General features: G+C 41.6%; 1 protein-coding gene across 3 annotated transcripts in view; it reads left to right on the top strand.

The window, feature by feature from the left end:
* The first annotated feature begins 604 nt into the window (after window positions 1-604).
* LOC139371713 (tetratricopeptide repeat domain 23) overlaps window positions 605-15550 on the top strand; it is a 26149-nt gene continuing 11203 nt past the window's right edge. Inside the window, exons 1-7 of one of the 3 annotated variants that reach the window (XM_071111953.1) lie at window positions 605-680; window positions 863-952; window positions 5168-5270; window positions 8313-8439; window positions 8716-8839; window positions 8969-9125; window positions 13866-13991. In XM_071111953.1, the coding sequence (XP_070968054.1) occupies window positions 5185-5270; window positions 8313-8439; window positions 8716-8839; window positions 8969-9125; window positions 13866-13991 (620 nt within the window). In that variant the 5' untranslated portion in view covers window positions 605-680; window positions 863-952; window positions 5168-5184. Of the gene's footprint in view, window positions 681-862; window positions 953-1505; window positions 1780-5167; window positions 5271-7971; window positions 8119-8312; window positions 8440-8715; window positions 8840-8968; window positions 9126-13865; window positions 13992-15550 lie in introns of those variants that run through there. The other 2 variants (XM_071111954.1, XM_071111956.1) reach the window with 2 other exon arrangements.

Raw genomic sequence — 15550 nt, 5'->3', positions numbered from 1 at the left:
ATCTGTATGACTGAAAGTGAGGTGTTAGTTTGTGGCTCAGACAAATAACCGTGACGTCCCTAGCAAACATGAGTATGATATCGAAAAGGATTAGACAAATTCCTGAAATATGTCAATTAGTCTGTTATGCTCCTTTCCAGTTGTTATGTTTTCACTCATAAACATAAGACCTGTGTATAAAAGGTTATGCTTGTAACAATTCAAAAAGAAAACATGTACAACCTGAATGCCATGCTGGAATCCTGAAACAATTAGAGATATCTGAGGGTAAATCAAAAACAAATTACTGTCCTTGATGAGATATAAATGGGTTCAAAGCTGTAAATGATGCATTGCAATTCTATTTATTACAAAATACAACTATTGATGGTGTGTAAATAAGTTATTTTCATCTTCAACTCAATAAAGATAATGTTATTGTGCAACCTGTCTCCGTTACGTGACTCAAATAAGGTCCTGTGGCTTGGCAGCTTGGTGTCTGTGTGGCAGAGAGCACAGTGCACCACACCAGGTGGGGGGTGGAAAGGTGGGTGCTGAGAAGCAGACAGAGCGGTTTGTCAACATGAAAACAGCTCATGATCACAAACACAGAGGCGCTGCCTTGTACCTACAGTGCAGCCCAGGGGAAATCACCTGTGGTCCCTGTTCACCTCTCTATTTTTCACAGAGGTATCGCACAGGTTGGTCTATGACACTAATAATATCTTATTGAGTCACTCATTTAGCTATGTTTCCAAGAACTGAATGCTAAACTATAATCACACTGCCTAAAAATGCTACATAGTAAAATACTGTCTGTCTGTGTGCTATTGCCTCCTTTAACCACATGCTGGGGGGGGGGGGGGGTTGATTTAATTTGTAGCTGCGAGACATGCAAGTGAAGTCAACAAGGTTGACATGAGCCCCTTGAACTGTGAACAGGATGGGGAGATTGTCATGACAATGTAAAAAGGTGAGGATGCAATTACAAGCAGAAAAACACTACGGAGGTTGGACAACTCTTCATATAAGCCTAATTGATCATTGACATACATGAAAATATAAACGTTTTCAAGTAATAATCAAACAGCAGCTCCCCTTTAGAATGCCCTATGATGCCCAGGAAAGATGCCGAGAAGCCGGGTGTCACAGAGAGTCCAGCATTTTCACACAAGACATTTTTACAAATATAGCCAGGAGCCCAAACTCACTGCAGACTCACTATAACAGCACTCACTGTGGAGGTTTCTTACATAAGCTACTAACAGTGGGATTTAAAGGTAAAGGGGAGAGAGTGTTTGGCTGGGGGAAGAAATTCAGAGCACACACAGATGTAGGAGAAGTCTGTGCCGTGGCTTCACTCCTCTGTCACTGGGTGCCTGCTGTGAAAACAACACCCCCCTTTTCTCCCCCTCTTGCTCCCCCTCGCTCTCTCCCCTGGACGCCAGCCTGACATTCCAGACCTTGTTCGTTAGCACATATTTTTATCCGCCGTTACTAAATTAGGAAGCCAGAGAGAGCAAACGGAGGGTGTCTGCCAAGGCAGAAGAAGAAGGGTCTGCTCAGGCCTGGGTTTGCTGAGGGCCCGTGCCAGCACTGCCAGGTTCATTAAGAGCCACTTGGGTTTCAGAAATAGAAGCCCAACAGGGACCCAAGCCAAACAGGACCCAGGACAGCCCGGCCAAAAACTCACGGGACAAACAAACAAATAAACTGCTTTCTTATGCACTGCCAGAGTCAACCGGCAGCAGCCACCCTAAGGAGCTATTATAAGTTATCTTGGGCAGTTCTGCAAACAAGGTGAGCACTGCCGCAGGTTTAAAACTGGTGACAGCACACACACACTGCCAACCTGATAGAGAATAAATTAACCTACAAACTCGCTCTAGAGACCAATTTCTTAAAGCAGCCACAGAGACATCAATTCGTGTTAGTTTAGCATGGTTTTAAGACAGATGTTTAGATGGATATTTATAAAAAAGTACATAAATTCTTGTTAGTTTGGCATGGTATTAAGACAAGGATGTTTAGATTGATATTTATAAAAGTACATTTACATTTTCTCATTTCTCATGCAGTTGGCATTATGTCTGCTGTTTAAGTGCTGATTAGGACATGGATAAAATGCCACCCTAGAGATCATAGAGTTGAAGCAGAATATCTAACCTGCAGGACATTCTCAGATGGAACCTGATACAGTTTACATTTGGGGGGCTTGTCCAGTACAGAGATTTCATGAACATCCAGGCGTATTTGTGAAATCTGTCTTGTCTTCTTTAGTAACCTTAAATAATATTTTTAATAACTTCTAGAAATAAAAAGTATACTTAAAGTATTGACTCAACCCCCAAGGTAAAATAAAAGTTACCATATCAGTGTCTAAAGTCAGTATATTGCCAGCAGCACAAATGTCTCCCTTCAAAACGTGTCAATGTATCACCAACACACACCATATTCAAGAAGGCCACAGGGCGTGAAAGAGATGGATGTCTGGTACTTTACTGACATCTATTGGATCATTAGAAAACTGGACTTCTCCAGTTGTGCAATACAGTCTATGGTCCAGCAGCCCCATCATCAGGGAAAGAATAAAGCAGGAAGGGGAAGGTCAGTTGTACAACTGAATGCATTCAACTGAAATGTGTCTGCCCCATTTCACCCAACCCCTCTGAATCAGAGAGGTGCGGGTGGCTGCCATAATCAATATCCACATCTTCGGCTCCCGGGGAAAAGTGGGTTAACTTCCTTTGCTTAGGGGCAGAACGACAGATTACTGGCCCAACGCTCTAACCACTAGATTATAGCATGCTGCGTGTATACATTATTACAGGCATGGCAATTGAGATCATGGTCACATCTGTCTTGATACCGTTTAATCAACTCCAAATAAATGCAATAAATTGAGGCTGTTGTGACAGCATGCACTAAAACACATGTTATCGGAATGAAACTTTATAGCACTTATCTGAAGTGCACTTATCAGGAGTCACTTGTATTACAGAGTTTGAAATCCCAGCTCTAGTTGTGTTAAATCCTAATTAATAGGTCTACTCAAAATACTGATATTTTGGCACTATTTTGTGTATATTGTTATTTATTTTAATTTAAAATGTATTTATTAAGAACAAATTCTTATTTACAATGATGGCCTACACAGGCCAAACCCAGACGACGCTGGGCCAATTGTGTGCCGTCCTATGGGACTCCCAATCACGGCCGGTTGTGATACAGCCTGGATTATTTACTGCTAGTTAACCTAATAAAGTGAACACGTTATTTAATGCAGTCTAAGTATATTACCTTATTGACATCTTCAGCAAAAGAAGGGATTTGGCATAGCCCATGGAAAAGGGACAAATACACAGACCCAAAGAAACTAGGTAATGATGATGGATAGGGATTCCTCTAACTGGATTTCCACTTGGCTGGAGAGAGCTTTTATTAAATGTCTCCATTGGAAAATGATTACACCGTCCCATGTGGGACCGCACCAAGGTGGTCTGTATATCCTCACACTCCAGGACAGTTGACTATAAACCAATAAACCCATAAAGATCACCCATATTAGAAACGAATGGAGTAGTAATAGGAGCAATTTCCTCCTTCCCTAGTGCCCTTTAAAGATCCTCGCCAAAATAAGGAATTTTATGAGCTGTTGAATCAAACAATAAGAAAGCATATTATTTATTGCTGCAATTATGACAATATGCCTATTGTAAAGTCAGTTCTCAAGAAAACTAGAAATGCTCCATTTTTCATAAAGGATTTAACCACAGGTGGCTGGTGCGGGGAGCTTTAGGAGGACAAGCTCATTGTAATGGCTGGAATGGAATGGAGTCAAACACGTTGTTTCCATGTGTTTGGAACCACTCCATTAATTCCATTCCAGCCATTACAATGAGCATTTCCTCTTATAGCTCCTCCTACCAGTCTGCTCTGGATTTAACAATAAGTAGACACATCCTATATAGCTGTATTACGCCACCTTTTGTATCATGAGGTGAGGTCCTTAGAGCTAGCACCAAAAAGCACATGTTCTTGACATTAAGGATTTGAGCATGGGAATGATGCAACAACATAGCACATCAAACAGACATATTTGTCTTCAGATCCAGGTACTTTGTTTTTGCATTGACAACTTACATTAGGTGTAACTTAAGCGTTAAAGGACTGTGTGTTGCAGTAAGAGTGGTTTTGACAAACTGATGGCAATGTATTCCATTCTGGAAATTTGTTTATGATCACTCTTAGTCTGGAACCTCCCTCTCTTGGGATCTTTGGGACTAACAAGCTCCTCTACCAAGACAAGGTGGCAACACACAGAATATTTATTTATTTATTTGATTTGTCATTAAATGGACTGTGCCTGCCTCAGATTGCACTGTAAATCAAAGGTGGGGTTTTATCGCTCATTGGCTAACCAGCATTCATGTCTATACTTTGGCAGATTTTTTGGGTTAACGCCATATCTTCAGAGTCCTGAGGCCTGAAACCCATACTGTTAGTCTTTCTGAAACCCAATATTTTGTGATTGTTTGTGGTATTTTGTCCCTCTTTGTCAGACAATTGGCATAGGCTACAGAGGCCATATTTCACATTTGGTACATGGGCCACATATCATAATCGACACAGGGACACATTTCACAATCGGCACACTGTCCACACTTGGAAGCTCCAACAAGTGGCAAAACAATAATACAAATTATTAGAAAATGCCATTTCCTTTGAATGCGTTCCTTCAGAATGTGTTTTTATATTTTAGTTTTAAATTCTGAAAGTTCTGTGGCATTTCAGTTTAGAATGTTGAAGCCTGCATCCCACCATTGACATGAATGGGGATACAATAACCTTCACAGTTTATTGTATGAATGATAGCAAAACTTTAAAAAGTACAGTACAGCACAAAAGTTTTAGGCAGGTGTGGAAAAAATGCTATAAAGTAAGAATGATTTCAAAAATAGACATGTTAATAGATTATATTTATAAATTAACTAAATGCAAAGTGAGTGATCAGAAGAAAAATCAAATCCATATTTGGTGTAGGTACACTTGCACAAAGTCTGGGATTTTGTAGGCATATAGTCAGGTGTATGATTAAACATTATGCCAAACAGGTGCTAATGATCATCAATTCAATATCTAGGTTGAAACACAATCATTAACTGAAACAGCTGTACCTGCCCTCCAGGACACCTACACCACCCGATGTCACAGGAAGGCCAAAAAGATCATCAAGGACAACAACCACCTGAGCCACTGCCTGTTCACCCCGCTATCATCCAGAAGGCGAGGTCAGTACAGGTGCATCAAAGCTGGGACCGAGAGACTGAAAAACAGCTTCTATCTCAAGGCCATCAGACTGTTAAACAGCCATCACTAACATTGAGTGGCTGCTGCCAACACACTGACTCAAATCTCTAGCCACTTTAATAATTAAAAATTGGATGTAGTAAATGTATCACTAGCCACTTTATATCATACCCTACATTACTCATCTCATATTTATATACTGTACCCTATACCATCTACTGCATCGCTCATCCATATATTTATATGTACATAATCTTATTAATTCCTTACACTTGTGTGTATAAGGTAGTTGTTGTGAAATTGTTATATTACTTGTTAGATATTACTGCATTAGCATTTCGCTACACTCGTGTAACAAAATAGTATAGCTCCCGTCTCTCTCCTGGTCCCTATCTGGGCTCGAACCAAGAACCCTCTGGACACATCGACAACAGCTACCCTCGAAGCATCGCTCCACAAAAGCCGCGGCCCTCACAGAGCAAGGGGAACAACTACTTCAAGGTCTCAAAGCGAGTGACGTTTCCGATTGAAACGCCGTTAGCGCACATCCTGCTAACTAGCTAGCCATTTCACATCGGTTACACTCGCATTAACATCTGCTAACCATGTGTGTGGGACAAATAAAATTACATTTGATTTAGGAGTGGGAACAGTAAGTGTTTGTTGTCATTCAACTGAGAGACGACTAGCAAAGATTTGAATAACTAGACCAAGATAGCCCACAGCCTGTCTTTTCCAATGGGAACAAATTAGTCATAGTGGGCAGAACAAGCAAGGAGGGGGCAGAGCCAAGCACGAGCTAGTGAGATCCTATTAGCCCGTTCTAGCAAACGCCTGCATATTTCCTTTAGGGAACGCCTACTTTGAAGTGCGCGTGTGCAAAAACTCAATTCCCCTTTGCACTCCTAAACAACTTTGGCAAAGGTTAAAGTTTACGAAACGTAATCCATTCTGTTCATAACATATTCTAGTTTTGGGAACAGAAAACTATATTGAGATCAAATGCTTCATCGTTGAGAAAATGTGCAGAATGTCGTCCAAAATCCATCTCTCTTCCAACTAGCCCCACTGGGCTACCACTTTTTGGTAGTGAGTGGAAACGCCAAGCGGATGTTTTACATTTATACATCCGGTGAAATATCTGTCTCATTGTTCTATCTGTGCGACTAGTTTACATGCAATTTTTTTATTTGATAAATACTGCACCAAACATCTTAGCTAAATATAAAATTGCACTACTCGGCAAAAACGTCAACATTGATTTATTTTAGATGAATTCTGACTATTTTGAGGAAGTGTTTCTGGCCATGTTGTTGCTAAGGTGTCTCAAGAGGGGAAAACAACAATAATTATTGCTTATTTCATCTCATTTTTCAAGCGAAGGTCTTTGGTGTGTTTAAGAGTCCAGGCGGTCCCTTCGCCTAGCTGAGTTATGCTAGGAGCAAACTGAATCTATTTTTATTTTTATTTATTTATTTAACCTTTATTTAACCAGGTAGGCTAGTTGAGAACAAGTTCTCATTTGCAACTGCGACCTGGCCAAGATAAAGCGTAGCAATTCGACACACAACAACACAAGAGTTACACATGGAATAAACAAAACATACAGTCAATAATACAGTAGAACAAAAGAAAACAAAAATTATATATACAGTAAGTGCAAATGAGGTAAGTTAAGGAAATAAATAGGCCATGGTGGCGAAGTAATTACAATATAGCAATTAAACACTGGAATGGTAGATCGGCAGAAGATGGATGTGCAGGTAGAGATACTGGGGTGCAAAGGAGCTAAATAAATACCAGTATGGGGATGAGGTAGGCTGATGGTATGTCGGGACAGAATGTTGTGTCTAGATGGAGTAAAGCTCTATACAGTTATCACGTCGGGGACAACAGTTGTTGACAACCACAGCGTTTTAGCTTTATTTTGTATTTGTATTTATTTAACTAGGCAAGTCAGTGCAGAACAAATTCTTATTTACAATGACGCCCTACCTCGGCAAAACCCTCCCCTAACCCGGACGACGCTGGGTCAATTGTGCGCCGCCCTATGGGACTCCCGATCGTTTGTGATACAGTCGGTGATCGAATCAGGGTCTGTAGTGACTCTGAGTTTCAGTGCCTTAGACCGCTGCGTCACTCGAAAGCCCCAGCCCCGACAAACCATCACTATCACCACCGGTAACAAAATACACAAAATAAGGGTAGGCCAATAATTTAGTAAAAATTCAGCAATAGCCTAAAAAGCTAGCGTACAATAATCAACACGGCATGTTCCCCATCATTTATTTTCAGCTACATCCTGCCACCTTATCAGCTGTTGTCAGACACACCCGTGTCTGAGAAGTAGGCCTTATTTCACATATTCATATTTTTATTAATTCGAGCTAAAAAAAACAAAGCCTGATTTAACATAAAACAATTTGTCTGCACAAATATTTGCACGTGCATAAAGTTGGTCTGGTGCTGTAGAACATTGTCGGTCACGTGACATTTTATCAGGAAGATACATTTAGCGCTTTTTGATTTTTAAGTTTTATATTAGTGGATGCTTGCTTGTATGAACACCCCGAGCGAACTGTTTGTGGTTATATGATGAATACAACCAACAAAATAAAAATTAAATGTCGCGCATTGATTTATGATGAATCTTTGCTGATTATGACGCATACTGCCGTATCCACGACAACGGATGTAAAAAAGAAACAAACATGGCATAAAATTATTCTGCAAAGGTTTCTTTTTTTTTAACCGAAAAATGAATTATAATTATCCAATGACAAACACACGCTCCAAACCAGGACTTGGATTAGTTGACGGTGGAGAATCGTAAGTTATACATTGTGCTTGTGCATGCATGCATTGCTGTAAAACTGATGTTGGAAGAAAAAAAATCCTTTCGAAGAGATCAATTCTGCGCATTCGAGTCAATGTGGATTGTGCATGTCTATTATTAGAAAAATGCTGCTGATGATGATTGTGTTACCCAGGTAGATCATTTGAATGCACCTTTATCCTCATAGTGATAAAGGACTGGCAAGTGTCTCTCAGAGAGGAATGGATGACACGGGAGAGTCGATGATGATGACTCCTGAGGAAAAACTTACCCAGTATGATAGCAGGGCCCAAGCCTTTGCAGACACTCAACAGGTAGACCTATAGAGGTTTTAAGTTGCTTTCCATTCTGACACCTGCATGCAATGGGGTGAGGTGGAAATTACTATAACCAGAGGTACCTGCAAAGTTTGTGAAGGTTGTCTTAACCTTCTGTAGATGTCATAGTCACCCTGTCATGTTCAGGAATTGTATCATTCTCTTATCAAAGGTATAATACATGTACAGTACCACTCAGCATACAGGCTTTTTTTCAGTACAGCATCATGTTGGTCATGAATGTCAACAATAATGAAATGTTTGTCCGGACAGTTTGATGCTTGTATCCAGGACCTTGTCCGCTGTGTGGCTCTTACAAGACTGGTATATGGAGATGGGCAATTGAAACTAGCCCAAGCCCATGTCAGACTGGCTAAAGCATACCTACAGTTTAAAGGTGAATTATGTTGTGATTAGCCTTTACAATGAGGTACCATTTATAAAGAGTTTATAACGGTTAAAATTGAATATAATTATACCTTACCAAATCTTGGAATTACCTATGTGTTGTCCCTGATTCCCACAGGCTGGGCAGTGCAGGCCCAGGAGCACTCAGCCAGAGCCAGTGACCTGCTCCCCTTCTGCACCCCCAACTCCACCAGCCGGGAGGACAGGGTCCACATTCTCACCTGTCTCCTCAACATATACCTAACACAGGGAGGCGCCACTCTGCTGCTGGCAAAATATCCTTTACCCACATTATTTCTGTGATAAATTACATTTCATCGGTGAATACAACAAGTGTAGACTTTACCATTAAATGACTACTTACGAGCCCATTCTCAACAATGCAGAGTTAAAAAGTATGAAAAATATTTGCTAAATAATAAAGGAAATAGTACACAATAAAACACAATAAAATAACAATAACGAGGGTATATACAAGGAGTACCGGTACCTAATCAATGTGCAGGGGTACGGGATTGAGGTAATACAGTATGTACAGTTGAAGTCGGAAGTTTACATACAGTGATGTTGGAGCCATTAAAACTCGTTTTTCAACCACTCCACAAATGTCTTGTTAACAAACAATAGTTTTGGCAAGTCAGTTAGGACATTACTTTGTGCATGACACAAGTAATTTATCCAACAATTGTTTACAGACAGATTATTTCACTTATAATTCACTTTATCACAATTCCAGTACGTCAGAAGTTTACATACACTAAATTGACTGTGCCTCTAAACAGCTTGTAAATTTCCATAAAATGATGTCATGACTTTAGAAGCTTCTGATAGGCTAATTGACATCTTTGAGTCAATTGGAGGTGTACCTGTGGATGTATTTCAAGGCCTACCTTCAAACTCAGTGCCTCTTTGCTTGACATCATGGGAAAATCAAAAGAAATCAGCCAAGGCCTCAGAAAAAAAATTGCAGGCCTCTACATATCTGGTTCATCCTTGGGAGCAATTTCCAAAGGCCTGAAGGTACCATGTTCATCTGTACAAACAATAGAACGCAAGTATAAACACCATGGGACCACGTAGCCGTCATACCGCACAGGAAGGAGACACGTTCTGTCTCCTAGAGATGAATGTACTTTGGTGCGAGAAGTGCAAATCAGTCCCAGAACAACAGCAAAAGACCTTGTTAAGATGCTGGAGGAAACAGGTACAGAAGTATCTATATCCACAGTGAAACGAGTCCTATATCGACAACCTGAAAGGCCGCTAAGCAAGGAAGATGCCTCTGCTCCAAAACCACCATAAAAAAGCCAGACTACGGTTTGCAACTGCACATGGGGACAAAGTTGATACTTTTTGGAGAAATGTCCTTTGGTCTGATCAAACAGTTCTATTTTTGTTTGCCATAATGACCATCGCTATGTTTGGAAGAAAAAGGGGGAGGCTTGCAAGCCGAAGAACACCATCCCAACCGTGAAGCACGGGGGTGTCAGCATCATGTTGTGGGGGTGCTTTGCTGCAGGAGGGACTGGTGCACTTCACAAAATATATGGCATCATGAGGCAGAACAATTATGTGGATATATTGAAGCAACATCTCAAGACATCAGGAAGTTAAAGCTTGTTTGCAAATGGGTCTTCCAAATGGACAATCACCCCAAGCATACTTCCAAAGTTGTGGCAACAAAGTCAAGGTATTGGAGGGGCCATCACAAACACCTGACCTCAATCCTATAGAAAATGTGTGCGCAGAACTGAAAAAGCGTGTGCAAGCAAGGAGGCCTACAAACCTGACTCAGTTACACCAGCTCTGTCAGGAGGAATGGGCCAAAATTCACCTAACTTATTGTGGGAAGCTTGTGAAAGGCTACCCAAAACGTTTGATCCAAGTTAAACAATTTAAAGGCAATGCTACCAAATACTAATTGAGTGTATGGTATGTAAACTTCTGACCCACTGGGAATGTGATGAAAGAAATAAAAGCTGAAATTAATCATTCTCTGTGCTATTATTCTGACATTTCACGTTCTTAAAATAAAGTGGTGATCCTAACTGACCTAAGACAGGGAATTGTACTAGGATTAAATGTCAGGAATTGTGTAACTGAGTTTAAATGGTTTTGGTTAAGGTGTATGTAAACTTCCGACTTTAACTGTACATGTGGGTGAGGGTAAAAGTGACTAGGCAATCAGGATATATAATAAACAAAGTAGCAGCAGCGTGTGTGCTTTGTGTATGAGTGTTGGTGTAGTGTGTGTGTGGGTAGAGCCAGTGCAAGAGAGTCAGTGCAGAAAAATCAAGATACAATAAAGGGGGTCAATGTAAATTGTCCGGGTAGACATTTGATTAATTGTTCGGCTTTCTTATGGCTTTGGGGTAGAAGCTGTTCAGAAGCCTTTTGATCCCAGACTTGGCACACTGGTACTGCTTGCCGTGCGTTACCGGAGAGAGCAGCCCATGACTTGGGTGGCTGGAGTCTTTTAGGACCTTCCAATGACACTGCCTGGTCCTGGATGGTAGGGAGTTCAGCCCCAGTGATGTACTGGGCCATACGCACCAACCTCTGTTGCGTCTTGTGGTTGGATGCCGAGCAGTTGCCATACCAAGCTGTAATGCAGTCAGTCAAGATGTTCTCAATGGTGCAGCTGTAGAACGTTTTGAACATCTGCCAAATCTTTTCAGCCTACTCAGGGGGAAGAGGTGTTGTTGCGCCCTCTTCACGACTGTGTCGGTGTGTTTGGACCATGATAGGTCTTTAGTGATGTGGACACCAAAGAATTTGAAGCTCTCGACCCGCTCCACTACAGCCTTGTCGATGTGAATGGGGGCTTGTTTGGCCCTCCATTTCCAGTAGTCCATGATAAGCTAATTTGTCTTGCCCACGTTGAGGAAGAGGTTGTTGTCTTGGCACCACACTGCCAGGTCTCTGACCTCCTCCCTGTAGGCTGTCTCATCGTTGTCGGTGTTCAACTACTGTTGTGTCGTCAGCAAACTTAATGTTGGTGTTGGAGTCGTGCGCTGCCACGTAGTTGTGGTTGGACAGGGGGGGACTGAGGGGCCCCCGTGTTGAGGGTGAGCGTGGCAGATGTGTTGCTACCTACCCTCACCACCTGGAGGTGGCCCGTCTGGAAGTCCAGGATCCAGTTGCAGAGGGAGGTGTTCAGTCCCAGGGTCCTTAGCTTAGTAATGAACTTGGAGGGCACTATGGTGTTGAATGCTGAGCTGTAGTCAATGACCAGCATTCTCACTTAGTTGTTCCTTTTGTCCAGGTGGGAAAGGGCAGTGGTGGCGTGCGATAGAGATGGCTTCATCTGTGGATCTGTTGGGGCGGTATGCGAATTGAAGTGGGCCCAGAGTATCTGTGATGATGGTGTTGATGTGAGCCATAACCATTCTTTCAAAGCATTTCATGGCTACAGATGTGAGTGCTATGGGGCGGTAGTCATTCTTGGGTGCAGGGTTTGGTGGTGTGGTTGAAACATGTACAGTTGTGGCCAAAAGTTTTGAGAATGACACAAATATTAATTTCCACAGTTTGCTGCTTCAGTGTCTTTAGATGTTTTTGTCAGATGTTACTATGGAATACTGAAGTATAATTACAAGCATTTCATACGTGTCAAAGGCTTTTATTGACAATTACATGAAGTTGATGCGAAGAGTCAATATTTGCATTGTTGACCCTTCTTTTTCAAGACCTCTGCAATCTGCCCTGGCATGCTATCAATTAACTTCTGGGCCACATTCTGACTGATGGCAGCCCATTATTGCATAATCAATGCTTGGAGTTTGTCAGAATTTGTGGGTTTTTGTTTGTCCACCCGCCTCTTGAGGATTGACCACAAATTCTCAATGGGATTAAGGTCTGGGGATTTTCCTGGCCATGGACCCAAAATATAAATGTTTTGTTCCCCGAGCCACTTCGTTATCACTTTTGCCTTATGGCAATGCTGGAAAAGGCATTGTTCGTCACCAAACGGTTCCTGGATGATTGGGAGAAGTTGCTCTCGGAGGATGTGTTGGGACCATTCTTTATTCATGGCTGTGTTCTTAGGCAAAATTGTGAGTAAGCTCACTCCCTTGGCTGAGAAGCAACCCCACACATGAATGGTCTCAGAATGCTTTACTGTTGGTATGACACAGGACTGATGGTAGCGCTCACCTTGTCTTCTCTGGACAAGCTTTTTTCCGGATGCCTCAAACAATCGGAAAGGGGATTCATCAGAGAAAATTACTTTTCCCCAGTCCTCAGCAGTCCAATCCCTGTACCTTTTGCAGAATATCAGCCTGTCCCTGATGTTTTTCCTGGAGAGAAGGGGCTTCTTTGCTTCCCTTCTTGACACCAGGCCATCCTCCAAAAGTCTTTGCCTCACTGTGCGTGCAGATGCACTCACACCTGCCTGCTGCCATTCCTGAGCAAGCTCTGTACTGGTGGTGCCCCGATCCCACAGCTGAATCAACTTTAGGAGACGGTCCTGGCGCTTGCTGGACTTTCTTGGGCGCCCTGAAGCCTTCTTCACGACAATTGAACCGCTCCCCTCTCTCTCTTCAGTTCATTTGCATGGCAAAGAGGGACTTTGCAATTAATTGCAATTCATCTGATCACTCTTCATAACATTCTGGAGTATATGCAAATTGCCATCATACAAACTGAGGCAGCAGACTTTGTGAAAATTAATATTTGTGTCATTCTCAAAACTTTTGGCCACGACTGTAGGTATTACAGACTAGGTCAGGAAAGGTTACATTTTTTATTAAAGACACATGCCAGCTGGTCAGTTCATGCTCTGAGCACGCATCCTGGTAATCTGTCTCGATAAAGCTCTGGCTCAAGGAAATAGGCCTGAGCTTTAGGAGAATCATTAGGAGAATGATTAGATATTTGTAATGGAAGCCCCAAAAACATTAGGAGAATGATTGTCTAAATGTGAATTCAAACAATTGCATGGTTAAATGTCCAAGGGTAAATGAATGTAGTACTGCTTTAATGTTGATTATGCAATACTCTTTAACCATCCCAACTCTCGAGGAAGCAGAGTATAATCATCGAAAAGCAGAGAGGATTGTGGTCGAACTTCATCAGCTAGGAGGCATGAGCAAGGAGGAGAAAATGGAGACTGAGTTTGAGATATCCACGTCTCTGTCCAGGTATTATAGAGAGAACTAAACTGATCTGCAGAAATATTTTGCGTCAAATCACTTTGAAAAGAAACTAGATTGGAGCATTGTGTCTATCTGACCAATGTGGTCTTTACTACAATGTCCGCTGTGACAGCAGAGAGCTCTTTGATATTCACTGGATTCCTCTTTAGGTATCATACGCTATGCTACTCTATTTATTTCCACAGACTCCCTCTTCAGTATCATATTCAGGTTGAAGTCTGAATGCCTTCGCACTTCTCCAACAAAAACAAGTTAATGTTCACGTGAAGTGTCATTGTAGATTCAGATAAGACTGTTGTATCAAATACACCTATATGTTCAGATGTCAACATACAGCCTGTTACCTTGAAGGCACAATAACAGCCTGTTATTAATACTGTTTATCTGAGTATATCCACTGAGAAAGACATTAGGTTTTGGCCACAAGATGGAGACAATGTCTAACATGTCCACTGAGCAAATCCATCTATTGAGATACATTTTAATGGTTCATTTCACTCAAACAATGTGGTCTTTTCTGCTCTAGTTTAGACTAGTAGTGACATGGAAAGTCTCTGAATTATCTTAACCTGGTCCTCACAGTAGAAGTGCCTAAAGTACCCTCAAAGTTGTTGTTTTTCCGATGTAAACATCAAGCTGTTCTCCCAGGCCTGTTGTCAAGCCCATGGGGTGTGAGCATGCGCAGCTGCAGACCGGTGACTGGGGTGACTGTGACTGGGGTTATTGCACTTCCCACTTGTTCAGTGTCTGCTGGATCAGTGGAGCAGGGGCAGGGAGGATAACACATCCCCAGCGCTGCATTCATATTTCATGATTGCCTTCACTGCTCTGCCTGTAATAGCTAATTATTGTGTACTGAGGAAGCTATTTGCACTAAACGGCATTGATCATTTTGTTCAGTTGTAGGGTAACACTGTTTTTGCTAAAGTATATTGATGCCTTCCCACCCTTCCACACTTAAGTTGTATTACCTTCACTCTTATGGATTTGTCAAAACATAATTTGAGTAATTCATGAATACACAATATTTGCTGTACAAGTCAATATTGATTACAAGACATGGCTGAGGCAAATGTGGTACCAATATACCCAGATACTCAGTGTGGAATATTAGTAGCATTAGAGATGTTTCAACTTGAAGGGAGCTGAGGTAAAAAGTATTTGGTAGTGAGGTCATCCTTTTAAGTTTTTAGGACTGACTGACTGTTTGTTTACGCAATTTGTGAAATTGGAAAAATGTGCGGACGCTCGCTGGTGTGTAAGCTTGCTAAAGCTCTTTTGTTGGAGGATGACTGAACTTGGCTGGCTTCTGTAAGCACCCCAGTCAACAGGATTGTAATGTTGTGACCAGTGTGAATGTCCCCACAAAAGCCTGGAACAATAAAACAAGCTTTCACACAGTTTCAAGTCTAGTTGGAGATTTTACATTCAACTCATTGTAGAGGTACAGTATATGCAAGGTGCCAGTGTAATGAGCACAATATGAAATACTGATCACAGTATTGTAGTTTATTTTGCCACCTGTACTAAGTTATTGTTAAAAG

This window comes from Oncorhynchus clarkii, chromosome 2, assembly GCF_045791955.1.
Source record: "Oncorhynchus clarkii lewisi isolate Uvic-CL-2024 chromosome 2, UVic_Ocla_1.0, whole genome shotgun sequence".
In the NCBI taxonomy this organism is placed as follows: domain Eukaryota; kingdom Metazoa; phylum Chordata; class Actinopteri; order Salmoniformes; family Salmonidae; genus Oncorhynchus; species Oncorhynchus clarkii.
The sequence above is the reverse complement of the archived record's forward strand: the minus strand, read 5'-3'. Positions and strand labels throughout refer to the sequence as shown.